At 49.4% G+C, this 26,769-nt stretch overlaps 2 protein-coding genes across 7 annotated transcripts; one reads left to right on the forward strand and one right to left on the reverse strand.

Annotated features, from left to right (window-relative positions):
• The first annotated feature begins 28 nt into the window (after positions 1-28).
• Positions 29-2,171, forward strand: SCO2 (synthesis of cytochrome C oxidase 2). Of its 5 annotated transcripts, none has more exons than XM_066254647.1 (3): positions 29-247; positions 973-1,039; positions 1,332-2,171. In XM_066254647.1, exons 2-3 carry the CDS (start codon positions 1,026-1,028, stop codon positions 2,143-2,145), a joined length of 828 nt encoding a protein of 275 aa, XP_066110744.1. In that variant the 5' UTR covers positions 29-247; positions 973-1,025; the 3' UTR covers positions 2,146-2,171. The 5 variants fall into 5 exon arrangements, with proteins under 5 accessions (XP_066110744.1, XP_066110762.1, XP_066110750.1 ...); XM_066254665.1 differs by having other exon boundaries at positions 29-217; XM_066254653.1 differs by lacking the exon at positions 29-247 and adding an exon at positions 254-722.
• Positions 2,172-2,342: 171 nt separating this feature from the next.
• Positions 2,343-26,769, reverse strand: NCAPH2 (non-SMC condensin II complex subunit H2). 2 transcript variants are annotated; one of them, XM_066254594.1, is made up of 20 exons: positions 26,539-26,769; positions 20,544-20,645; positions 7,437-7,492; positions 7,247-7,328; positions 7,102-7,170; positions 6,890-6,969; positions 6,672-6,805; positions 6,288-6,371; positions 5,787-5,917; positions 4,558-4,629; positions 4,257-4,323; positions 3,946-4,053; positions 3,793-3,846; positions 3,584-3,654; positions 3,419-3,512; positions 3,250-3,318; positions 3,096-3,151; positions 2,918-3,019; positions 2,676-2,825; positions 2,343-2,609 (listed from the first exon to the last, which is right to left on the reverse strand). In XM_066254594.1, exons 1-20 carry the CDS (start codon positions 26,644-26,646, stop codon positions 2,469-2,471), a joined length of 1,830 nt encoding a protein of 609 aa, XP_066110691.1. In that variant the 5' UTR covers positions 26,647-26,769; the 3' UTR covers positions 2,343-2,468. The 2 variants fall into 2 exon arrangements, with proteins under 2 accessions (XP_066110691.1, XP_066110687.1); XM_066254590.1 differs by having other exon boundaries at positions 3,250-3,321.

Below are 26,769 nucleotides of genomic sequence, written 5' to 3' on the forward strand. Positions count from 1 at the left end.
TGGGGTTAGAGAAGCCCCGCCGCCCAGCACGTGACTTCTGGCGGGCCCGTATCGCCTTCCGCGCATACTGCCAGTAGTCACCGCGCGTGCGCGGCACCATTGACGCATGCGCGCTGGCACCGAGCACAGCACTATAGCGGAGTCCCGGCAGGCTGCGGGGTTGGGAGCCTGAGGTCCGGGTTCCCTGACGCGAGGCCCTAACACCGGACTGCCCCAGGTGCAGGTCGGGCCTAGGGAGCCTGCTAAGGTACCGGGTTCAGGGGACGGAGGGGCGGCCGGGCTCCTGGGTCGTGTTCAGTGCGTAGTTTGCGGCGGTGTCCAGCGACGTTTCCAGAGGCTGCCCTGGAGGGCTCCCAGAGGGGCCGAGAGGCATCTATCTGCACGTGCCTTAGCTTGCCAGACACATCTCGTGTGCCGCTTAGACCTTATCTTATATAAAGAAGCAGGTACAAAGAGGCTACGAGACGTGCCCAAGGTCACCCAGCCAGAGCCTAAGCCCAGGAACCTGGGGACAAGGGGTGGACGGCAGCCGCTTCACTGGGGGTTCTCGGATATCCTGCTAACAAACCTCCAAAGATCCCTGTAGAACGAACGGCACGGAAGTCACTAAACTAAAGCAACGGCAGGGCGTGAATTGTGAGCCACTAGAGCTGCTGTCGGAAACTTGGGATGTGAAGAGGGTGTGGTTTGTGGCAAGTGGAAACCTTACCATCTCCCCTCGGGTGCGTGCGGGAAAGAAGGTTCCACGAGGGAGGGCTGAAGGATGGCGCGACACGGGTGGGCAGTTAATTGCACTGTGGGCAGACTGGTAGGAGTAACCCGGTTTCTGCCGAAGGTGGAAAACGGGGCAAGACCACGATTGAAGTCATCTCTGAAATGCAAGGCTGGTGGACTGAAAAATGGCAAAGGAGTCAGTCTTTAAGGTTGACGCCAGACTCACCAGCCTCCTTACTGAATGGGGATTTATTGCAGATACGGGTGCTCAGGAATACAGGCAAGCCGTGCACTTGAAATTGTCAGCTCAGATGCTGAAACACAGGTGAGTGCTGGGCTATCTGGAGCTGTAAGTCTAGGATGGGATGAGATAGAATGAGGTTCTTGGCTAAAGGACAGGAGCAAAAAGCTTCGACACTTGACACCTAAGCTGAAGATTAAGGCTTCAGAGGTGAACCCATTCAGAACTCAGCTGAGCACTGGGTAACCAGTTAGGGACAGCTGTGAGCCTAAGTGTGGGATTGGTCCTTCAGTTGGCAGGCAGTCTCTCCAGAGTGAAGGGAGATGCCCTAGGAGACCAAGGCACCTTCTGACTCCTGGCTCTTGCTCTTTTCCAGGATCATCAGGCCTGTGCTGCTGCTGGCTCAGACGCCCAAGGCTTTGCACAGGTTCTCTCAGCTCAAGCTTCCAGATCTCCTTAGGACCCCTGGAGGTGAGGCCCTCCACGTGAAGTGCCGCCTCTTGTCAAGGCAGGGCCCTGCAGAGACAGGCAGGCAGGGCCAGCCCCAGGGTCCTGGGCTGCGAACTAGGCTGCTGGTCACAACATTGTTTGGGGCTGCATTGGGTGGGGCCTGGCTGGCCATGAGGGCAGAGAAGGAGCAACGACAGCAGCAACAGCGGACTGAGGCCCTGCGCCAGGCCTCTGTGGGCCAGGGTGACTTCAGCCTGCTGGATCACCATGGACAGGCTCGCTGCAAAGCTGACTTCCAGGGCCAGTGGGTACTGATGTACTTTGGCTTCACTCACTGTCCCGACATCTGCCCTGATGAGCTGGAAAAACTGGTACAGGTAGTGCGGCAGCTAGAGGCTGAGCCAGGCCTGCCCCCAGTACAGCCCATCTTCATCACTGTGGACCCCGAGCGGGATGATGTCACAGCCATGGCCCGCTACGTGCAGGACTTCCACCCACGGCTGCTGGGCCTAACTGGCTCTGCTGAGCAGGTTGCCCAGGTTAGCCGTAGCTACCGTGTGTACTACAGTGCCGGCCCCAAGGATGAAGACCAAGATTACATTGTGGACCACTCCATTGCCATCTACCTGCTCAGCCCCGATGGCCTCTTCACAGACTACTATGGCCGGACTAGGTCAGCTGAACAGATTGTCAATAGCATTCGGCACCACATGGCTACCTTCCGCAGTGTCCTACACTGAGCTGAGTCATTAAAGGGTGTGGTGGAGCTCTGTGTGTGTGTGTGTGTGTGTGTGTGTGTGTGTGTGTGTGTGTAGGCTGTACCAGCTGCCTTTGGAGACCACAGCAAGAAAGGGACCCAGGATCTGGCAGCTGGCTAGGTGCTGAAGATGGGCAGCTGTCTTTTCTACACAGAGCAGGAACCTTTATAAGGGATAGGTGGGATGGCAACACCACTTTATTAGGCTGGCCCAGCCAGAGAGCAGGTGTGGAGTAAGCAGATATACCTCTAATATCCTTCAGGAACGAGGCTCCCAGGCCCACCCCCAGTCCTAGCGCTTGTCACTCAGGGCTGGGCCATAGAGGGGGCGGCATAGGTCTGGAAACGCTTGTGGGCCCGTTGGTGCGTGAGCAGTCTTAAGGACATGGTATCCACAGCTGTCTCTAGCCCCGGCTGCTGAGTGATCTCTACCGTGTTGTCATTGGCCTGTAAGGATAGTGTGTCAACAGAGCTCAGGGACCACTTCCGTCCCACACCCCCAGGGCCACTCACCAGTTGCAAGGAGGCCAGCATGGCACGACACACCTCAAAGGCAGGCTGGCCAGCCACCAGCTTCGCAAAGGGACACCACTGGTTGAGCTGGCTGAACCTAGAGACCATCTGGTCCCCATAAGTGTGGATGTCAAAAGGCACATGCTGCTCCTGCAATGGGGAAGGGTAAAGTTCTGAGGCAAACCCTGCAAGCAGCAGGGAGGCTCCAGTCCCTGAGCACAAGCTGGCCGAGCCCATCTCACCTGTTCCTGGAGCAGGGGCTGGATGCTATCCTCCCAGTCCCTGATGCGCTGGCTCAGCTCTGTCTCCTGGACGAACTTCTGAGACGTGGTGATGAAGAGCTCCTAGGGGAGGACCAGGGGCTACTGCTTTCTGTCGGTCCCCTCACCCAGCTCCCCACCCACGTCAACCAGGGCCTACCACATTCCTTCGGACCAGCTCCTCATAGCTCAGAGACGCTGGCATGACCTCTGCCTCTAGAAAAGGGGCAGCTGTGAGCTGTGGAACACACCCTCTCCTCCCTCCCATCCTCAAGGGAATGGCCCCCAGACCAACAGCCCATTCCTAGACCTACCCAGAGCTGCAGCTTCCCCAGGCTTTGCTCCCTCAGGGTCTACATACTCTTCTGGCTCTAGAAAGTCATCTGCTGGGATATGGGGTAGCCCCAACAAGAGGCAGGTCAGCGGGCAGCCTGTCATGAATTCCCCCCCAGCTACCCCCACACTCCCCCTGCAGGCACCCACCTGCTGCCCCCAGTTCCTCCAGGGAGTCCTCTAGGCGGTCCTCCTCCACAGGCCACAGCCCCTCCTCAGCCCTTGGCAGCCACCGCTTAGTCACCTGTGCAGAGAATCTATGAGGCCACTGCTGTCTCCCACCACCAGGGCATGTCCCCAGTGGCCGGTACTTGCCTGCCTCCTCTGCAGTGTCCTGAGGGTCTCCAGCTGCTCCTTCACATGTTTCCAGTACAAAACCTCCATGTCTGCACACAAACACTTCATGAGAGGGTTCCGACATCCTGCCTACTCAACCCAGGGCCTTGGGTGTTGAGTGGAGGGGAGATGGGCTGAGCATGGCACCATTATCCCTCAGAGAAGCCCATGCAGGGCCCCAGCCTCACCTTCAAAGGACGGGCCCCTTCTCCGGGGCCTCCTGCTGTCAGTGTGGTCAGCATCTGCAAGACAACCAGATCATTAGGAGTCAGGTCGAGACCCTTCCTGCCCCACTTGCACCTGCTTTCCCTGGCCCAGCCCAGTTCCACCACACCACTCACAGGTGGCCAGGTACCACTGGTGGAAGTCCTGCAGCTTGGCCACACCCTTCCTCTTGCGCTTTTGTCCTGGAGCCTCCTCGCCGCAGGCAGGAATGGAGTAGGGCTTACCTAGAGGCAAACAGACTCGCTCTCAGAGCACCACTGCGGGCCCCAGAGAATATCATAGCACCCACACCTCCTAGGAGACATCACACAAGGGAGCACAGCCCCCACCAAGCTCCCCATGGGTACAGGGCACAACCCATCCACCACCTGTGTCCTAGCAAACCCAGCTATGAACACCTGATGGAAGTAACCCTCAACCCAATTACCTTTCTTGAAGGGCTTAGAGTCCAGAGAATTGAAAGGGTCTAGGCTCTGCCAAGGGTCTGGGGTCTCCTAAACACAAAGTACAAAAAGAGTTGAAGAGAGTAGGAGACACACACCCTCCAGCCCCCGCCCCAAAGCCCAACAATGAGTGCAATGATAGCCAGGGAAAGACTGTCCACACTCAATCCAGGATCCGAGGATGGAAGGGGCTTGGGCAGACAGGAGTGAAGGTGTGGGTGGAAGAGCATCAGGCACACACTCGCCCTTTCAGTGGGGTCAGGAGTCTGAGTCCCACAACCTCACCTTATGCTGCAACACAGGCTCCCTGGTCTCCAGCCGCTCCTGCAGCTCAAACCTCCTAGGCTCAGCAGTGTCCTGCAAAAACCCATAGAGATGCCCCCTTCTCTGCTCTGGGGGCAAATATCCTGCAGGGACCCTCTTTGGGGCAGCAATGCCAAATACTTCAAGGGCTAAAGAGTAAAACCTCTAGGAAAAACTTCAGGAGAACACAAACTAGTAAACTAGTGGTCATAGGGAAAAACAAAAAACAACAGCATAAGTTGTTAATAAGTATCTATACAGGCCCTGGCCGGTTGGCTCAGTGGTAGAGCGTCGGCCTGGCATGCAGGAGTCCTGGGTTCGATTCCCGGCCAGGGCACACAGGAGAAGCGCCCATCTGCTTCTCCACCCCTCCCCCTCTCCTTCCTCTCTGTCTCTCTCTTCCCCTCCTGCAGCCAAGGCTCCACTGGAGCAAAGATGGCCTGGGCGCTGAGAATGGCTCTGTGGCCTCTGCCTCAGGTGCTAGAGTGGCTCTCGATGTGACAGAGCGACGCCCCAGAGGGGCAGAGCATTGCCCCCTGGTGGGCATGCCCGGTGGATCCCGGTCGGGCCCATGCGGGAGTCTTGACTGCCTCCCTGTTTCCAGCTTCGGAAAAATGCAAAAAAAAAAGTATCTATACAGCTAACATTGTTTCCATTATGTGTCAGGACTGCCTTGTAACAATGAGTGAAGCAGAAGGAGGTATACAGGTGTTTGTATGGAAAATAATACAATAATTTAAAAAATAGTAATACAAGAATAAACTCTGTTTCAATTGTAAAACCTTTTGTCCCACCCTGAAGATAAAGATTTTCTCAGCTCTAGGGCTGGAGCACAGAGCACTCTTTAGGGCTGAGGGAGGCAGCAAAGGCCTCCAAGGCACACCGCCTCTTGCCAGCCTGGCCTCAGAAGAGTCAGCTTTAGAGACCAGCTGCCATCCTGGGTGGTTTTGTGGGTACCCCAGGACTCATGCTCTTGGACACCAGCCCACTCCTCTGAGGAGCAGCAGCTGCTCTACTGGGAGAGGGAAGGGATATGGAAGCCACTGCCCCAGAGGACTCGGTACAGGACACACCCACTGCCCTGGTGGGCAAGTACCAGAGTTGGGGAGCACAGACCATGGGACTGCCTTCCCTGTGTAAGCATGGCCGCCCCAAACCTCAGGCTTGCCCTGCTGATACTCGAGCTTTGCAGGCCTCAATGTGAGTCCCACCTTCTGCAGGCTCCTGGGCTCCTGGGGCTCCAGAGGGACCTCACAGGCCATGGCCTCGAGGGGCTCTGCCACCCCCTCCGCATCCTCATCCTCACCCTCGCCTGCGGGCATCGGGCCTTCTGGAGAGGTGCCTAGGCAGAGGAGCAAGAGACCTATCAGCTCCAAGAAGCCCAAAACCAGAAAGCAGGTGGGGGCTTACCCTCGGCCTGAGAGGCCATCCCCTGTCTTGACTTCATCCATTTTATTTCTTAGCTACTTTCCTCTTTAAATGCTCCATCTGTAACTGCCCACAGAGGAGGCCGGGGAATAAGCAAACAGGGCAGCAGGCCAAGTGTGAGGAGCAAGCCCTGGGCCTGGGCACATGGGGACAGATCCAGGGCATCACTGCTGCTCACACCTCCCCCAGCACAGGCATCGAGGGGCCAGCAGGCTCGGTCAGCTGAGCACAGAGTCCCATCCCTAGCCCAACCTGCAGGTCCATCAGGATTGACCACTTCTCACCTGGCTCCTGGGAGATGCTGGGCACAGGGACTGGACTCCTGCTCACAGAGACTTCCATTGGCTGCTCCTCAGCCCTCTCAGTCTCTGGCAGAGATGGAGGTTAGACCGGTCACCCCAGCCCTCCCATAGAATGCCCCTCCCAGGGGCCCAGAGGAGCCAATTCTGAGAAGAGCAGAACCCTGGGACAGGACTCAGGAACCTTGGACTGAGCCAGCTGTGGACAATGACAGGAGATGGGGCAGCAGGACCATCTCCAGCAGGCTGGTCTGTGGAGCAGGTGACCAAGGAGGGAGGAGCTCCGGGAAGCAGAGCTGGTGAACACAGGCTACCCAACAAGCAGCCCCAGACCCTTCCTTACCATCAGGCCCCTCATCAAGCCCTTACCCTTCCTCGGCAGTTCTGTCTCTGTCTCCACGGGGGATAAGCCCACTGGCTCCAACATGAAGGCTCCTCTGGGGTGAGGGGTGCACGTATTCATCCTAAAATCCTTCCGGCTGGCCAGGACCTCCCCCTGACAGCTGTGCTAACAAAAAACACAGCTGCTACAGAGACCCTCCCCAGCAGCCCCCCTCCCCACACCAGCCCCAGGCATAGGTGCAAACCTGTACAGGGGGTTACTGTTCTTCTCCATCTCATCCAGGGCGACCAGGGCCATGGGCAGGAGAGGAATGATAACAACCTCCTGCACAGGGGCCAAGAGTAAGTAAGCCATGGGTCCCATGGGCTCCGGGTGTGAAGCCATATGGGATAACCACACCATCCAATACCCCAATCACCTACATTTAGCCCCCACCTATGGGGGAAGGGTACTCACACTGGGGGCCTGCTCATTTTTCAGGTCCACATTAGCACGGGTGTCGGGCAGGTCATCTAGCGACAGGAACTGTGGGGAGACCATGGGCTCAGCAGCAGTTCCCAGAAAGCAGAGCAGACATAGCCATGCACCAAGGAAACCTCACCTCATCCTCCACCTGCCGGGAAGACCTGGAGCTGGTGTCCACATTGGCCCCGTCTTCCTGCACCAAGAGCTGCCTGGCCCGCCTGAGAGAGAATCAATGTGTAGGTGTCCAGAGGCTGCAGGGGCTTCCCACACCACATGCAAGGCACACACAGGCCTCCGCCTCCCTGGTTTGAACCTCCAGGACTCACCTCTTGCCAGAGATGAAATCAAGGGCCTGGTAGACCAGTGAGTAGAGGTATTCAACCTGGAGACCGGAAGCAGGAGGTAAGGATGCAGAAAGGAGCCCACTCGTGATGCTCCAGGGCCCACCCTAGAGCCTTCCAACCCAGACGTCCATGCACACTATCCCCTCCAAAACCTCAAGCACAAGTCCTGCTAATGTATCCACTAAAAGTACTTCTCTGGTTGAACAGAATTACTCTAACAGCTAAGGCTCCCTCTTCTGCCCCACACTGAACAGAGCAGCAGGTGTGGCCTTCTCAAGGCTGTAGCATCCCACCACATGCCTCAGGCAGCCGTGTGCAGTCTACATTGCTCCCACCCAACCCCCCTCAATGGCTCCTTTTCCACCCTTGGCCTTAGCCCATTGCTGCCTCACCCGACCTCCCAAAGCCCAAGTCTCTGGCACCCAGCCCCACTCCAGCCACAATCCATGGGGCTCCATACTTAGGAGTGAGGGTCGGGATTTTGCAGATGCTGACCACAAAGCACTCGCCAGCAAGGTGTGCACACATGCTGCCTCTGGGCAACAGCACCCAAGAGCACACACGGCCCTTTCTGCTCAGCCCACCTTTTCTTTCATGCATGGGACACCAGACACGGTGGTGGCTCCTGATGACATGGATCCCACTTATTAGGAATAATACACGTTAACTTTTCTACATGTTTGCTACACACATGGGACTGTGCTTCATGTCTCACCTCAATCTGTCAATCAGGTGCTGTTTCTGTTCTCAACTTATAGAAGAATGAACTCAGACTCAGAAATATAGTAACCTGAAGCAGTAGTGGGCCCAGAGCTGGCGCCCGGGTCTGTGAACCTAGTACTGTACTACCTAATACAGCAGCCACTAGCCACATGTGGCTATAGCAATTTTAAGTTAATTAAAAATTAATAAAACTCGGCCCTGGCCGGTTGGCTCAGCAGTAGAGCGTCGGCCTGGCGTGTGGGGGACCCGGGTTCGATTCCTGGCTAGGGCACATAGGAGAAGCGCCCATTTGCTTCTCCACCCCCCCCCCTTCCTCTCTGTCTCTCTCTTCCCCTCCCGCAGCCAAGGCTCCATTGGAGCAAAGATGGCCCGGGCGCTGGGGATGGCTCCTTGGCCTCTGCCCCAGGTGCTAGAGTGGCTCTGGTCGCGGCAGAGCGAAGCCCCGGAGGGGCAGAGCATCGCCCCCTGGTGGGCGTGCCGGGTGGATCCCGGTCGGGCGCATGCGGGAGTCTGTCTGACTGTCTCTCCCCGTTTCCAGCTTCAGGGAAAAAAATAATAATAATAATAATAATAATGAAACTCAAAATTCAAAATTCCTCAGCCACACTAGTCACAGTTTGAGGGCTCTGCAGCCACATGCAGCCACATGCAGCCAGCAGTTCCCCCATCGGCCAGCACAGATGCAGACCATTCCCAGCACTCAGAGAGCCTCGTGGCGCTGTTGATCTAGAGCAGGGGTCCCCAAACTTTTTACACAGGGGGCCAGTTCACTGTCCCTCAGACCACTGCAGGGCCAGACTGTAAAAAAACTGAACAAATCCCTATGCACACTGCACATATTTTATTTTAAAGTAAAAAAAAAAAAACAAAATGGGAACAAATACAATATTTAAAATAAAGAACAAGTAAATTTAAATCAACAAACTGACCAGTATTTCAATGGGAACTATGCTCCTCTCACTGACCACCAATGAAAGAGGTGCCCCTTCCGGAAGTGCGGTGGGGGCCAGATAAATGGCCTCAGGGGGCCGCATGCGGCCCGTGGGCCGTAGTTTGGGGACCCCTAATCTAGAGCCTGCAGCCCTCCCAGCTCAGCTTCATTCCCTGAACTTCCTGCCACACTTGCCTTATCACGTATCTGCCCTTCTACCTGTCTATCACTTCACCTTGTTTCGTGCTTTCAAAATGAGTTGCAGACATTCCTTCTCAGGACAAACACAGGCCACAGGAATTTGATTGATGGGATTTCCTGGGACAAAAACCAATAAAATCTTAGACTGCCTTAACACCCTGCGGTGCCCAGAAGTACATCTGCCATGTCTCATGCCAGCTAAACTGCAAACAGATTACTGTCCCTTCTCTGTCTGCTTTGGACCCCAGCACAGAGCACCTCCCAGTTCTTCCAACTGCTACCTCCCACCCACTAAACCGCTAACTCTGGATCAGTGCTGTTGTCTACTTCCCTTGCCCACCCCCCGAGGGACTAGTGCCCCTGAAACAGCAGGTGTATTTAATCTCCATTAAACCACCAGTGCTTTCTGTTCATCTTTTTTTTTTTTAAAACAGGGAAAGAGAGAGTCAGAGAGAGGGACAGGCAGACAGGAATGGAGAGAGATGAGAAGCATCAATCATCAGTTTTTCATTGTGACACCTCAATTGTTCATTGATTGCTTTCTCATATGTACCATGACAGCAGGCCCTCAGCAGACCGCGTAACCCCTTGCTCAAGCCAGCAACCTTAGGTCCAAGCTGGTGTGTTGTGGACCGGTAATGGCAAAAAGCCATTATAGATTCAAGGCTTGGCAGGGGGCTTAAGTTCTACCCCCTCCATCTCCATATTTGGCTTTGATGCTCTGTGTTTGCACCCACTCCCCTTCCTTCCTTGGGTTGCAGGAAGCAATATACATACCCTTCCTCTGACTCTGTTTTCAGATGTTTGTAAAATTCACTAATGTATACTGTTTTTGCCTTGGGAGAGTTCCTGTCTTAGCCTTTGATGTGCAACTTTGTATCAGGGTCCTTGATTTGCATAGGTCCATATAATAAAGCGAACTGAGGCTGTGAGGGACTCAGATGCTGCCAGGCAGTTTGAGGAGTCCTCCCGGTCCCATCGGTTTTGTTCTGACAAAGTGTGTTTCCTTAATTCCGCACCGTTATTTGGAAGCTGCGCTGGTCCGCGGCAAGTGGCGCCCGAACAGACGACTTGAGTACGAGGAAACTAAAACTGAAGAAAGGTGACGGAACTCCCCAAAGTGAAGTGCGCACAGTGAGTAAAAAAAGTTTTTGGGGAAAGTGTAGTTGGGAGTAAAAGAATATGGGACAGAGAGGGTCAAAAGTAAGGGACCTTTTTGTAAAAATGTTTCCATATGAAGACAAATCATTGTCTGAAGAGTATCAGGGTAAGCCGGAAACAGAGGGATGTGAATATGAGGATAACTTGAAGTCTGAGGATGACAGGGGGGATGAAAAATCCGTGGCTATGGCTGCCTTAGCCGTGGGGCCTCCGCTGCCCTCAGCTCCTTCCTACATTCAACCCTCTGCTCCTCCGTTCCCTTATCGGGCTGATTCCATAGTCTATAGCTCAAAATCTGGGAAATCTCCTCTCCAACAATCTATAGACCAGGCTCGAAATATAGGGGAAACAATAGATGGCTTTGCCTGTTTTCCTATTGTGGAAAGACAGGATGATACAGGGAGACTAGTGCGAGAACATGAACCTGTACCTTTTAAAACTCTGAAAGAGCTTAAACTTGCTTGTGCTCAGTATGGGCCTACTGCCCCTTTTACACTTGGTTTATTAGATACCATTAGTGCAAAGGCTCTTCCCCCAAATGACTGGAAGGCGATTGCTCGTGCTTGTCTCTCTGGGGGTGATTATTCGTTGTGGAAGTCAAACTTTCATGAAAAGGCTATAGAGCTGGATGAGAAAAATCAGCAAGAGGAGGTTGCTGTTACTGTAGATATGTTAACTGGAGAAGGACAGTATGCCCATATGGCAACTCAATTAGAATATCGACCAGCTATTTATGATATAATTAATCAGCTAGCCACACAGGCATGGAAATGCCTGCCTATTCCAGGGACCAAACCAGAAGAATTTGGTAAAATTAGGCAGGGTGCAGACGAGCGATTTCAAGACTTTGTCTCACGGCTAATTCAAGCAGTTGAAAGAATAGTAGGGGATAAAAATGTGGGAAAGGTTTTAATAAAACAACTAGCCTATGAAAATGCTAATTCTGCTTGTCAGGCTGCACTTCGGCCTCACCGCAAGAAGGGAGATATAGAGGATTATATTAGAATTTGCGCTGATGTTGGGCCTTCATACATGCAAGGTCTTGCCTTTACCACAGGTAATAAGGCAAGATTTCCAGGACAAAATTTTGATAAAGGACAGAACAAGCGAAGGAAGGAAGGTCAGGGAAGTACTTTTGCCCGTGGAAACTGTTTTCAATGCGGGGGTTCGGGGCATTTTGCTAAAAACTGCCCTGCTTTCCCCGGATATTGGTCTCGGCCTCTCCCTCAAGGACAGCCAGCCCTTAAGGCTCCGGACCTCTGCCCACTCTGTAGACATGGGAAACATTGGAAGAATAAGGGGAGGCCTAAATGTACTACCGCAGGACAGGGAAACGGACAATGGGGCCCTCCCCGGCCCCATCAAACAATAGGGGCAATGTCAGTGTTTCCTCAGCAAATTCAGATTCCAGCAGGCCAAACATTGCCCAACTATCCCAGGCAACAACAGGCAGTACAGGACTGGACCTCAGTCCCACCTCCCAATTCGTATTGACTCCAGAGATGGGACCTCAAGCCATACCCACTGGAATTTTTGGGCCACTTCCCAGTAACACAGTAGGAATCTTGTTAGGCAAAAGTAGTTTAACTATGAGGGAATTCTTTGTTCTTCCTGGAGTGATAGACTCTGATTATACAGGGGAAATTAAAGTAATGGCTCACACTTTGAGGAATATAGTCACTATCTCCCCTGATATGAAAATTGCTCAATTAATCCTTTTACCTCTTTTAAGACAAGGCCAAACCCTGCTAAAGGGACCCCAAGAGAATCAAAGATTTGGCTCCACTGATACTGCCTATTGGATTCAAAAAATAGGTCAGGAACGCCCTGAAATGGAACTAACAATACAAGGGCGTAAATTTAAAGGGCTTTTAGATACTGGGGCTGATGTATCTGTTATTGCAAAGCTACATTGGCCTCCTTCCTGGCCCACTCATGCAGCAGCCACAGAATTACAAGGTATAGGGCAGAGTAAATCCCCTCAACAAAGTTCTAGTTTTTTACAATGGGAAGATAAAGAAGGTCATTCTGGATTTTTTCAGCCTTATGTGCTCCCTGGATTGCCAGTTAATTTATGGGGTAGAGATGTTTTGAAAAATATGGGGGCATTGCTTGTCAGTCCTAATAGTTTAGTTAGCACTCAAATGCTTGATCAGGGATTTTTGCCCACTAAGGGTCTAGGGAAAGAACAGCGAGGAATTCTCACCCCCATAGAAGTGGCACCCAATACCAGAAGGCATGGATTAGGATATCAAAATTTTGCATAGGGGCCTTGGTAGCTCCTGCTACCCCAATAATGCACTGTGCAGACCCAATTACTTAGAAATCAGATAATCCTGTATGGGTAGACCAATGGCCCCTTTCTCAGGAGAAACTTAGAGCAGCTGCTCAATTGGTACAGGAACAGCTACAGCTTGGGCACATTGAACCATCTAATAGTCCATGGAATACGCCTATATTTGTCATTAAAAAGAAATCAGGAAACTGGAGGCTATTACAAGATTTGAGAGCAATAAATAAGACTATGGAAATTATGGGTCCTCTCCAGCTAGGACTTCCTTCTCCTACTGCCATTCCATGGAACTATCACCTTATAGTTGTTGATTTGAAGGATTGCTTTTTTACTATTCCTTTAAGCCCTCATGATTGCAAGCGTTCTGCATTCAGTGTTCCTTCACTTAATTTTCAGGCTCCCATGGAGCGATACCAGTGGAGAGTTTTGCCTCAAGGTATGGCTAACAGTCCTACCTTGTGCCAAAAATATGTTGCTCAAGCCATCTCTCCAGTACGAAGGCAACACCCTAAGGCATACATAATTCATTATATGGATGATATTCTTATTGCTCATCCAGATAAAGACACTGTGTTGACCATTTTGCAACAACTAGAATATTCTCTGAAAAAATCAGGACTTTATATAGCTCCTGAAAAGGTACAGCAATCTTTACCTTTTTCTTATTTAGGACAAATTATTGAGGGACAACAAATTCGCCCACAGAAAATAGAAATCAGGACAGATCATTTGCAAACTTTAAACGATTTCCAGAAACTGTTAGGAGACATTAATTGGCTTAGACCTTCCTTGAAATTAACTACTGGAGAACTGAAACCACTTTTTGATATTCTTAGAGGCTCAGCTGAACCAGCTTCTCCTCGGCTACTTACACCTGCGGAACAACAAGCTTTAAAGCTTGTAGAAAAGGCCTTGCAGCAAGCACAACTAAAACGCATAAATCCTGAGGAATCAATTGCCCTACTAATATGTCCCTCAAGTTACACTCCAACAGGACTATTGTGGCAAGCTTCAGGTCCTATTGAATGGATTCATTTAGCTGTTACTCCTAAGAAAGTTTTATCTCCATATTTTGATCTTGTTGCCTCCTTGATTATCAAGGGGCGTAGGCGACTCTTGCAGCTTATAGGTTTTGAGCCACAGACTGTTGTTGTTCCTTCTTCAAAGGATCAACAACAATGGCTCTGGGAAACTTCCACAAAATGGCAAATCGCTTTTGCAAATTTTACAGGCCAAATTGATTCTCACTACCCAGCTGATAAAATAGTTCAATTTTCATTAATTACTACCTTTATATTTCCTAAGACAATTGTTAATGAGCCCATTCCTGAAGCACCTACAATCTTTACTGACGGATCCAGCTCAGGAATAGCAGGCTTAATAATCAATGGACAGCTTTATACTGAAACAGTCACCTTAAAATCAGCCCAAAGAGTAGAATTACATGCCATTATCATGGCTTTTCAGCATTTGCCATACTCCTCCTTTAATTTATATACAGACAGCAGATATTTACTTATGGTTGTTTCCACTATAGAGACTGCTGTCTTAGGGACAACTGCTGATGAGGAACTATTTCAGCAGTTCCTCCTTCTTCAAAGACTTGTACGTCAACATACAGCTCCGTGTTTTATAGGACATATTCGAGCTCACTCCATGCTCCCTGGAGCTTTAGCGCAAGGGAATGCCCTTGTTGATCAAGCTACCCAAAAGAAAATTATTGGAGCAACCATGACAGATCAAGCAATTCAGTCTCATACTATCCATCACCAGAACGCTGCAGCCCTGCGTAAACAGTTTCAACTTTCTCGGGAAGCAGCACGGCAGATTGTTAAATCTTGTCCAAGGTGCCCTATATTACAATCTGTCCCTTCGTTTGGAATTAACCCTCGAGGACTCCTACCGGGACAACTTTGGCAAATGGATGTTACTCATATACCTTCATTTGGCAAACAATCCTTTGTCCACGTTACAGTAGATACTTATTCTGGATTTATAGTAGCCTCTGCCAGAACAGGAGAGGCTGCTAAACATGTTATAGCTCATTGCTTGTATGCATTTTCTATTATTGGACTTCCTAAACTGATTAAAACTGACAATGCTCCTGCATATGTAGGAAAAGCATTTACTACATTTTGTCAGACTTTTGGACTTGACCTAAGGACGGGAATTCCTTACAATCCCCAGGGTCAAGGCATTGTAGAGCGTGCACATCAAACACTTAAAAACCAATTGGAAAAAATTAAAAAAGGGGAATTATACCCTCAAACTCCTGCAAATCTTCTTTGTCATGCTCTTTTCACTTTAAATTTTTTGAATACTGATGTACAGGGTCATTCAGCAGCAGAGAGACTCTGGAACCCTGCAAGGAAAGCCTTCCCTGAAGTGCGATGGAGGGACCCACTCACAGGAATCTGGCAAGGGCCAGACCCTGTTCTCTTATGGGGCCGAGGATATGTGTGTGTTTTTCCTAGGTCTGCTGAAGCTCCTCGGTGGATCCCTGAACGACTGGTGAGACACCATGATTCTAGATGAGAGACTCACTTTACAAGAGCAATTGCATAAGACTTACTATGCTCTCTTCCCTTTCTCAATTATTATCTAATTTTTTTAATGTTTTAGATCATTTTATTTTCCTGATCCATTGCTTGAAAAGAGGGCGAAAGGGGGGCCTGATTTGGGTATTGCTGAATAGAAATCTCATACGGCCGTCTTGAGATTTTTCGAGAGAGATCTCTGTTTAGTATATATCCTTATTACGTTCCTATTAAGATAACCCTACTTAAGATCAAGCAGGCCATAGTTCAATCTCTAAAACCCCGGGTTTCACTCTTGATTTGTGTGATTGTATGTGAAGTCTTTGTTTAATGTCTAAGTGTTTTTGTTTATAAGGCCTGAATAAGTCCTTACATGAAAAGTAATGATGATAATAGTTTTGGAAGTGCCGGCTGTAGTATTGAAAACAAAACGGGAATAATTTCATTTCCCTATATAAATATAATTTTGTTTGGAATAAGTAGAGTATGCTCATTTTGGATCCAAAAGACTTGCTGGTTTGGCCAGGTTGCTCCAGGCCGCAAGTGAAAGGCTTGAAGCAGCATAGATTTACATAATAAAGGTGTAAAGATTTTTTTGCTGTAGAAGAATAATGAAGATCACAATGGGATTTTTCAGTTTTGATATGTACTCTCTAAAGTGCCTGTTAATTAATGTTAAGGGGGTGTTTTGATAAGTGTGGGAATGTTGTTTGGAGGTGCTTTTACTCTATTTTTGTTAAAAGTTAACAAAGTCAAGAAATTCTTGCAATATGAAGTCAAAATATTGTAAAGTGTAATTCAATTGTAAATAATATAAAAAGAAAGGGGGGGGGGAGTCATGTCCTGGAGCTCCTGCAGGTCTACCCTGTTACGCTTTTTACTTCAAACAGTTTATCTTGAATGCTGATGTACAAGAGATGCCCAAATTTTTGTCCTGCAAACTACTACCCTTTTTTTTAAATTTTATTTGATTCCAGCTAATGACACTGTTTTGTTCTATTCTGAATAGCTCCAGATATATAGGCAGATAGGGACCCTCAAGCCCCTCAGCGAGATCTGAGCATGGCTTTTAAGGTACCAAGAGGCCGAAAAAGCCCAAAGGAGATCAGGTAAAATACTAGCTCTTGGCATATGCCCTCAGAGGCTCCAACGCTCCAACTGGAACTTCATCAGGGCCCTGCTTCAATAGTGGAAAGGATGGTCATTTAAGCCAAAGCCTGCCAGGCTTACATGCCTTTGCTGTGAGGAAGAAGGGACACTGGAAGGTAGGCTTCCCCCTCACTCCTCTAAGGGAGGGTTCAGTCTCTTCCAGCCCTGTTCCAGCCACCTGTGACCTAACCTTGCCCAGAATACTGGGATTTGCCACTGAAGGCTAAAAGGTGCCCAGGGCCGTCGGCCCCATCTTCGACACTGTGGACGAGCCTGGGGTATTTCTTCCAAGTAGCTGGTAGACTGGTCTCATTTACACAAGGGTCATTTAACTAGGTCTTGCCTGAATATTCAGGTTTTTTATTCTTCCCTTGAAGATCTCTGTTGTGGGTATTGAAAGTCCTGTTTTCTGCTGCTTTGATTAATATATAGTCTTTCTTTTATTCCTCCTGCCTCAATGCCCCACTCATAGTTTAGGCTAGGACCTACTCCTAATTCAGAGCTCCTTTTTTCCTTTTTTGCCAATTTACAAATTTACCTCTGCCACCCAGCTTAGTGTATCCCAAGGTTCTCCTCACCACTCCATGGCTGTAAAGCTCCAGTAAAGGACCCCTGGGTTCATCTTTCCAGTTTGAAGAAAACGGAAGCTCCGTCTTCATGCGTGCTGCAGATGGCTTTTCCAGTCTACCTGGGTCATTGCCAGCTGGGAGCAGCGGTCATTGGGACTTTGATGCTAGCTGCAGAGTGTGGAAGTGTGACAGCAATTCAGTGCCATGACGACTTCTCCTGAAAGTGGACTTTTCCTGGACTCCTGCTCCTGTGACAGTTTTTGATGGACTGAACTGGGGTTGGGTTGCATTTGCAGAGATTTGGAATGGTGTTGATGCCAACTTGGACTTGGTGAACACTTTAAGGACATTACTCTTTTATAGATTCTTGTTGTATTAGCTTAAAGAGTTTGCTTAAAGGCTTTGATCACTGTGATGTATTGGTATACTTGTTTTGGGTATCTGTTAGCATTGGCTATACTAATTTTGTGTTTGTTTTGTATTTTTTCCATCTGCCTCCAAATTAGAAAATCAGATGAGTGCAAATCTCAGCACACAAATTAAAAAGAAAAGGGGGATATGTTGTGGACCGTTAATGGCAAAAAGCCATTATAGATTCGAGGCTTGGCAGGGGGCTAAGTTCTACCCCCTCCATCTCCATATTTGGCTTTGATGCTCTGTGTTTGCACCCACTCCACTTCCTTCCTTGGGTTGCAGGAAGCAATATACATACCCTTCCTCTGACTCTGTTTGTTTCAGATGTTTGTAAAATTCACTAATGTATACTGTTTTTACCTTGGGAGAGTTCCTGTCTTAGCCTTTGATGTGCAACTTTGTATCAGGGTCCTTGATTTGCATAGGTCCATATAATAAAGCGAACTGAGGCTGTGAGGGACTCAGATGCTGCCAGGCAGTTTGAGGAGTCCTCCCGGTCCCATCGGTTTTGTTCTGACAAAGTGTGTTTCCTTAATTCCGCACCGTTATTTGGAAGCTGCGCTGGTCCGCGGCACTGGTGAGCTTTTTCTTTTTCTGCTCAAGCCAGATGAGCCTGTGCTCAAGCTAGCGACCTCGGAGTCTCGAACCTGGGTCCTCTGCATCCCAGTCCAACGCTCTATCCACTGCGCCACCACCTGGTCAGGCATCTGTCCATCTTTTATTTTGCATTCCTCTCAGCAAATACTTAACTTTCACCAAAGTTCACTCCAAATGTCCCGTCCAGTAGCTGGCACCCAGTAGCTGACTTATCTTCTCTGTTACGGAAATTGGGGCCTTATGTATTAACTCCCCAAATCCCTGCACCCAATTTCTCTGCATCAATATTTACATCTCCCTCAGGTCTCCAGGGATGAGGCGCAGGCCATCCCTGATGCAGAACTCATTACTTCTTCTGGGATTCTGTTCACCCATTTTCCTCCCTGTTCCCTTCTCCCCTTCCTCCTGCCCCCACGTCCCAGCTGCCCTTCTACCGTTTAGCTTCATGTTTTCAATCCCCACAGTCACTGAGGATGTTTTAAGAAATCCTGATGACGCCCTGGCCGGTTGGCTCAGCGGTAGAGCGTCGGCCTAGTGTGCGGAGGACCCAGGTTCGATTCCCGGCCAGGGCACACAGGAGAAGCGCCCAATTGCTTCTCCACCCCTCCGCCGCGCCTTCCTCTCTGTCTCTCTCTTCCCCTCCCACAGCCAAGGCTCCATTGGAGCAAAGATGGCCCGGGCGCTGGGGATGGCTCTGTGGCCTCTGCCCCAGGCGCCAGAGTGGCTCTGGTCGCAACATGGCGACGCCCAGGATGGGCAGAGCATCGCCCCCTGGTGGGCGTGCCAGGTGGATCCCGGTCGGGCGCATGCGGGAGTCTGTCTGACTGTCTCTCCCTGTTTCCAGCTTCAGAAAAATGCAAAAAAAGAAAAGAAAAAAAAAAAAAGAAATCCTGATGACTATACTACCACCCCCCAGTTTCAATTTAGTCAGCCTGGGTAAGGTCCAGGAACCAGTAACTACCTCATTGTAGCCTGGGTTGAGAACCATGGCTTTAGTTGCTGCCCAGTCTCTTTCCTCTTCTCTTCAATAAAGTGTCTTACTACCCTGACCTTGAGCACTTTTCTCATGCCTCCATATTCCCTACCACATATGGTTGGCTGGTCTCTCACTAAATCCCCAGTGACCTCCTAACTGCAGACCCAGTAGATACTTGAAAATCTTTAGTGAACGGGTCCAACTCACTGAACTCAACATTTTTGGTTCTTTTTTTGCTCCTGCTGTAAATTCTCTACTTCTCTGACCTCCCTGCCAGGACATTTTCTCGATTACCTATCTCTGACTTCTTCTTGTGGGCACTCTCTGAACACAGAAGGGAGTACTCCCACCCTTCTGCCTTTCTTCTCTTACTGTGAAACAGGTTCTCAGCTTGGGCACCAGACATTGTGGGCTGGATAATTCTTTGTAGCCCAGGGCTCTCCTATATATTGCCAGATGTTCAGAAGCAGGCCCAGCAATTTTAAATCCAAATATTTTGTTCAGTATTAAAAAGTAGCAAGGGGCCCTCTGGCCAGTTAGTTCAGTCAGTTACAGCATCGTCCCATAACACCAAGGTTGTGGGTTCGATCCCTGTCAGGGCACATACAAGAAGCAACCAGTGAATGTACAACTAAGTGGAACAACAAACGAATGCTTCTCTCTCTGTCTCTCTCTTTCCTTCCCTTCTTTCCTCTCTGTCTCTCCAAAGATCAATCCAAAAAAAATTTTTTTTAGTGGCAAGGGGCCTGACCGGTGGTGGTGCAGTAGATAGAGCGTCAACCTGGAACACTGAGGTCCCAAGTTCAAAACCCCAAGGTCGCTTGGTTTGACTGCAGACTCATCCAGCTTGAGCCCAACGACACTGCCTTGAGCAAGGGGTCATTGGCTCAGCTGGAGAGCCCCCTGACCCCAACAAGGCATGTATGAGAAGCAATCAATGAAAAACTAAGGTGCCACAACTACAAGCTGATGCTTCTCATCTCTCTCCCTTCCTCTCTCTTAAAAAAAGAAAGCAAAAAAAAAAGAGCTCAGCTGGTTAGAGCACTGACCCAATATGCCAAGGTTGTAGATTCAATCCCCAGTCAGAGCAAATTCAAGAATCAACCAATGAATACACAGATAAATGGAACAACAGATGAATGTTTTTTTCTCTCTCTCTCCTCCACCCCTTTCTCTCTAAAAATAAATAATTTCTTAACAGGGGCAAGGAGCTGACCTGTGGTAGCACAGCAGACAGGGCTTCAACCTGAAATGCTGAGGTCACTAGTTCAAAGGCCCAGGCTTGCCCGGTCAAGGCACATACAAGAAGCAACTACTACAAATTTATCCTTCCCACTCCTCCCCACTTTCTCTCTTACTCTCTTCTCTCTAAAATAAAATCTTTAAAAAAAAAAGTGGCAAGGAATCTAGGAAGGAGACGGGAGAGGCTGGCAAGGCAGCTCAGAGACAGGGCGAGCCTACCACCTGCTCCAGCAGCACAGAGGACTCTGGTCCTGCCAGACACTGAAACATTTAGGCCAGGGGCCAGGTGCACTGACCTTCTTACTGTAGACACAGGCAGAGCCCTGGATCAGCAGCGCTGCCTCCACAAAGTTCATCGTGGTTTTTCCTTCATCAAAAGAAATGCAGATCTGTTCCAGCTGCAAGACACAAGACAGGGTCTGTGGGAAGCTGAGCATGTGCACATTTCTCCCCCATCCACCTACCTGCCACCCACCTGCCACACCCCAGCTGAAGGGGCGCCATGCCATGCCCATCCACTTCAGGGCCAACCTAGAGAGACTAGCAGGAAGACCCGCACTCTAAGAGAGGAAGGGGGACCTCAGCAGGGAAGGACAGAGACAAAACGCTGGGGTCTAGTTCTCTTGAGCAGAAAACCAAGGAAACACTTCCAAGTGAGTCCTGCTCTTTCCTCTGTGACCCCTGAACACCACCAGCTCCTATCACCTCTTAAGTGTCAGTGTCCCCTGACCATATGCGAACAAGTCCCAAACCCATGCAGACCAGTGCCTCTTCTAAGCTGCAGGATGTGTTTGTACCTGCCCACTAGGTATCTCCGTTGAAACTTCCAAATGTTCCTAGACTTTTCATCTCCATACTTCACTGAGGATCTTCCCGCAGCCTGGACCCTCTCTTGCAGTCCTCAGCCAATAGCACTTTGAAACCCTTACATGTTTGTCAAGCTCTTTGCCTGGAACATCCACCCCGGCTGGGCCCAGTGTGAACTCTTCTGCAGGTGCCCTTAAGCTTCTTGCCACCCTGTTAGGATGTCTGGTCATGCCACGAGTGTTTCCCTCAGTGCACTGTGAGCAGCATCATGGAAATTTCAGCCTTTACTCAGTGCCTGATGCTGGTGCCCAATAAATGTTTGATGAACAAAGTGTTGACATCAGAGCTAAGCTGAAAAGACAGGCTGATGTCTTTTGTGGTCCAATTTCCCAGATGAAGGGAATGGCTTTTCAGGAAAGGCAACCACCACACAAAGGCAGTCTGCTAACAGGATTCAGCTATTTAGAAAAAATGAGCATTATGCAAACATGTTCACAGCACAGGTGTACTGGGGAGTGAGGCAATATATTAAGCCCTGTGGTGGCACTAAAATGGAGGAGTCTAGGAGGACTCCACCAAGGGGTCACTTCTACGAGTTCCTGAAAAACAGAGGGAACTGGTCAGGTCAGGGGAAAAAGGAGAGAAAATGGGACCAAACAGACAGCCAAAAAGTGCAGAGCAAACTGACGTATGACTGAAAGAAGGGAACAAGGAGGAGAGGGCAGCCGGGCCACCCAGACCCTGAGCTGTAGGGGTGGCCCGTCTCCAGTAACACCCTAGACTCGGCTGGTCGCCTATTCCCAGGACCTTACACTCTGTTCTTATGACTTCCAAATGTATGATCCCAGGTTGGACCTCCCTTCTAAGCCCCAACCTGTACGTCCAATTGCCTTCTTCAAATACCATTTAGATGGCTTACTCAAAATTCACATCAAAACAGGTCCACATTAAACTCTAGAGATCCCTTCCCCAAATCACCCGCTCAGATACCCAAGGTCTTAGCTCCCTGCCCTTTCTCTCATCTTCCCCATTCAACCCATGCTCACTTCAATGCTCCACCTGACCTGTCTGTTCCTGTCCACAGTGACCACCACTCTTGCTCTGCCAGTCTCACCTCCTGCCGTTCTTCCAGCCCTTTACTTCCCTCCAGTCTACTCTTCACATATCAGCCAGTGCTTATCTTAAGACATAAGTTGGACTATATCACTGTACTTAACCCTAAATGACTTTCAGCCACACTTAGGGGAAAACGCAAAATCCTAAACAGAGCCCTCCGTGCTGACCAGTTTCCTTCCCCAGGGCCCCCCCATTCCCTTCATGCTGCACAGCAGTCACAAGACTTACTTCCAGGTCCTCCATTGAACCAACAGTTTCTTGTACCTAGATCATTCTTCAACTTACTTCATCTCGAACAAACTGAGGTTCCCCACACTCTCGGGGAATCTACGGCCTTTTTTCATCAGTCTGATTGCAAAGACACATACAGTGATGAAGAGGGTGGGCTTATTCTACTACCTACTAGCTAGGACTTTGTGCACTTAACCTTTCTGGATAACTGATAACTATATCAATAGGGCTTCTGTGAGGATTAAATGAGTTTACACATATAAAGCACACAAAACAGGGCTTATACTGAATGCGTGCTCTTTACTACAACTCCTGTATTTCCTGCCTTAGGATCCATCTCCCACAAGAGTGAAGCAGGGCCTGCCCTGTGGTGGCACAGTGGATAAAGCATCAACCTAGAATGCTGAGGTTGCCAGTGTGAAACCCTGGACTTGCCTGATTAAGGCAATCAATGAACAACTACTGTATATGAGTGGATACTTCTTGCTCCCCCCACTTCTCTCTGTAAAAAAAAAATCAATAAACAGAATCTTAAAAAAAAAACAACATACAGTGAGTGCACAACTAAATGGAACAAGTTGATACTTTTCTCTCTCCCCCCCCCACTTCTCTACCTCTCCCTCCCCACTTCTTTCCCTCTCCTTCCACTCTCTCAAATCAAATCAATAGAAAAAAAAAGTTAAAAGAAAAGAGTGAGGCCCTGGCCGGTTGGCTTAGCGGTAGAGCATTGGCCTGGCGTATGGAAGTCCTGGCTTCAATTCCTGGCCAGGGCACACAGGAGAAGCGCCCATCCTGCTTCTCCACCCTTCCCCTTCTCATTTCTATCTCTCTCTTCTCCTCCTGCAGCCAAAGCTCCATTGGAGCAAAGTGGGCCCGGGCGCTGAGGATGGCTCCATGGCCTCCGCCTCAGTCACTAGAATGGCTCCAGTTGCAGAACAACACCCCAGATAGGCCGAGCATCGCCCATGGTGGGCATATCGGGTGGATCCGGTTCAGGAACATGCGGGAGTCGGTCTGTCCCACCCAACCCCCACCCCGCTTCTCACTTTGGAAAAATACAAAAAAAAAAAAAAAAGAAAGAAAAAAAAAGGAAGAGTGAGGCAGGGATTACTGTTTGCTTGCCATTATTTATTCAAGGTTTAACAGGGTCTTAGCACACAACAGACACTCAACAATGAATAAATAAATGGATAAAAGAAAATAGCAACATGCTAAGATCAGTTTAAAACGTTCTGGTAACTGTGTGGAAAAGAAGAAAGACAAAACTAGATCAGGACTTCAGGGGTGGGGGCTGAACATGCAGAGGTTTGGAAGAGCACACCTATGAAGCAGGAAACAGGTTCACCAGGCAACCCCAAATACCTTTCTTGAAACCTAAACCCACAGTTGCCCCACCCAGCACAGTTCTCTGCATTTTCTCAGCAGAGTATGTGTCCAAGCATTGGTTCGCTTTCCTATCAAGTGTTCATTTAAAAAACATTTACCTACTAAGTGCTGGACATTCTGTTAAGCAAAAGAGAGTGTAAACATATTCCTTGCCCTCAAAAGATTTACATTCTAGGGTAGAAACAGACCATAAACAAGTTAATAGCTTGTGATAAACTTTCTAAAGTACCTAGCATACTATGACAGAACTATTTTATTATAGCTCACATTTAAACTGAGACATAAAGGATAAGAATTAGTCATAAAAAAGAAAGAAAAAACTGGGTGAAGAATATGTCTCAGTAGAAACAGAAAATATAAACAGTCTCGGCCAAAGAATTAGCCTGGGTCTTGTAGGTTGAGTGGCTCAAAAAAACAAGTGAAGAGCCTGACCAGGCGGTGGCGCAGTGGATAGAGCGTCGGACTGGGATGCGGAAGTACCCAGGTTCGAGACTCCGAGGTCGCGCGCGGGCTCATCTGGCTTGAGCAAAGAGCTCGCCAGCTTGGACCCGGGGTCGCTGGCTCCAGCAAGGGGTTACTCGGTCTGCTGAAGGCCCACGGTCAAGGCACATGTGAGAAAGCAATCAATGAACAACTAAGAAGTCGCAACGCGAAACTGATGATTGATGCTTCTCATCTCTCTCTGTTCCTGTCTGTCTGTCCCTGTCTATCTCTGCCTCTGTAAAAAAAAAAAAAAAAAAACAAGTGAAGAGCCCAGTGACAGCAAAAACAGTAAGCAGGACCAGACTCAGAGGATGAAGTTTGGATTTTATTCTAAGAGCAATGGAAACCCACTGACAGGTTTTCGGCAGGGCAGAGCTGCAGCCTGGTTTAAATTTGTAAGAGTCACACTTTACTGGATGAAGAATGAACTGGATGGGGTCAAAAACAGCAGTAGGGAGCCCAGGAAGGAAGGAAGTTTTACATGAATCTGAGCCAGATGGTGGCCAGCACCACATAAAAAAAAAAAAAAAAAAAAAGAATAGATGAATTCAAGTGAAATGCTGGTGGTGTAACTGACAATATGTGTGGACTGGATGTGGAGTGTGGGGTTTCACTAGAACAGCTCCTTGCTTTCACCTTTGGTTGAACAGCAGTGCCATTACCAAGATTAGGAAGACTGGGATTTGTGCAGGAAAACCCTGAGCTCCACTTTACTATTATTATTTTTTTTACAGAGACAGAGAGAGGCAGAGAGAGGGACAGAGGGACAGAAACACAGGAAGGGCAAGAGAAATGAGATAAACACGTTGCGACACCTTAGTTGTTCATTGATTGCTTTCTCATATGTGCCTTGACTGGGGAGCTACAGCAGAGCGAGTGACCCCTTGTTCAAGCTAGCAACCTTGGTTAGAGTCATGTCTATGATCCCACGCTCAAGCCAGCAACCCTGTGCTCAAACTGGTGAGCCTGCACTCAAGCCCAGTGAGCCATTGACCTCGAGGCCTCAAACCTGGGTCCTCTGTGTCCCAGTCCCACGCGCTATCCACTGTGCCCCCACTTGGTCAGGCAAAATCTCCATTCTAAGTAGATTAAAGCTGAGATGATTTGTGACATCTAAGTGAAATGTCAAGTGAGCAGCTCCACAAAATAAATTCAGAGGAAATATGTGAATGGAAATATAAACCTGGGAGCTGTCCTTACACAGCTGATATTTGAAACTGTGGAAATAAATGAGACTGTTTAGGGAAAATATGTAAAGGAGAAGGCTCACCTAAGGAGCTAGCCATGGAAAGGTTGGATAGGAAAAAAAAAGTAAGCCATGAAATCAGAACACCAAAAAGGAGTGGTCAACCCAACAAATGCTGCTAAATTAAATAAGATGACACTTCTAGTATTCCCTGGATGTGATAGGACGGAGGCCATTACTAATCAAGGTAAGAGCAGCCTATGACTGTAGAGTCTCTGAAGTGCAGAAATGGAGCAGACAACTCCGTAAACTGTACACCTTTAACTAATATAATATTGTATGTCAATTATAGTTGTTGTTGTTGTTATTGTTTTTAAAAAAGGATAGCTCATTTGGTTAGAGTGCTGTCCCCAAACGCAGAAGTTGCTGGTTTGATCCTGGGTCAGGGCACATACAGGAGCAGGTCAATGTTCCTCTCTCTCCCTCTCTCCCTTCCCCTCTCTCTCAAATCAATACAATAAACATTTTTTATTATAATCCAAAATAAATTTAGGAAAAATAAAGAAAGAGCAAGCCCTGGCTGAATAGCTCGGTTGACTGGAGAGTGATCCCGATGTGCCACGGTTATGGGTTGGATCCCGGATCGGGGCACATACAAGAATCAATGAATGAGGGCATGGATGGGTGGACCAAGTCGAGGGGCTTCTCCTCCCCCCTCTTTAAAATCAATAATTTTTTTTTAAAGAAAGAAATCCCTACATCGTGACCCAGGTCTCTCCAACACCCAAACATGCACATAAACTATATTACATTAGAAAAAAATGCTAGTAGCGATCACCACTTACTAAGCCAACTTCACAGCTCGCGAATAGGTAGCGAGCGACCTGTAATGACAGCCCAGACTAATTAACAAGAAAGGGTTCTGGGAGGCAATGAGTGAGGTAACAGGGAAACAAGAAACGAGCTCGTGGACTAGCACGGTCAGAGTCCCGGATGTACAGACCCGGAGACGGCGAGGACGCCCAGCAGCCCCCGACCCAGCACCCCGCCCGCCCGGCGCCACTCCCCCGGGCCGCCCTCACCTCCTCCAGATATTCGCCCAGCTGGGCCGCCACGTCCACCTCCCAGTTCTTGGTGAGGTCGCGGATGGGCTGCAGGAGGTGGGCAAAGCGCGCCTCCACGTCCTCCATGCCTGGGAGGGGCCGGGGCGGCCCGGGAACCGCGGGGCTGGCTTCGAGGGGGGCCAGTGTGCTCAGCCCGCCACCAGCTCTGGCGCCATCTTACTGTTCCCGCCCGGCAAATACGCAGCGCGC

Source organism: Saccopteryx bilineata, chromosome 1 (genome assembly GCF_036850765.1).
Source record: "Saccopteryx bilineata isolate mSacBil1 chromosome 1, mSacBil1_pri_phased_curated, whole genome shotgun sequence".
NCBI lineage: Eukaryota > Metazoa > Chordata > Mammalia > Chiroptera > Emballonuridae > Saccopteryx > Saccopteryx bilineata.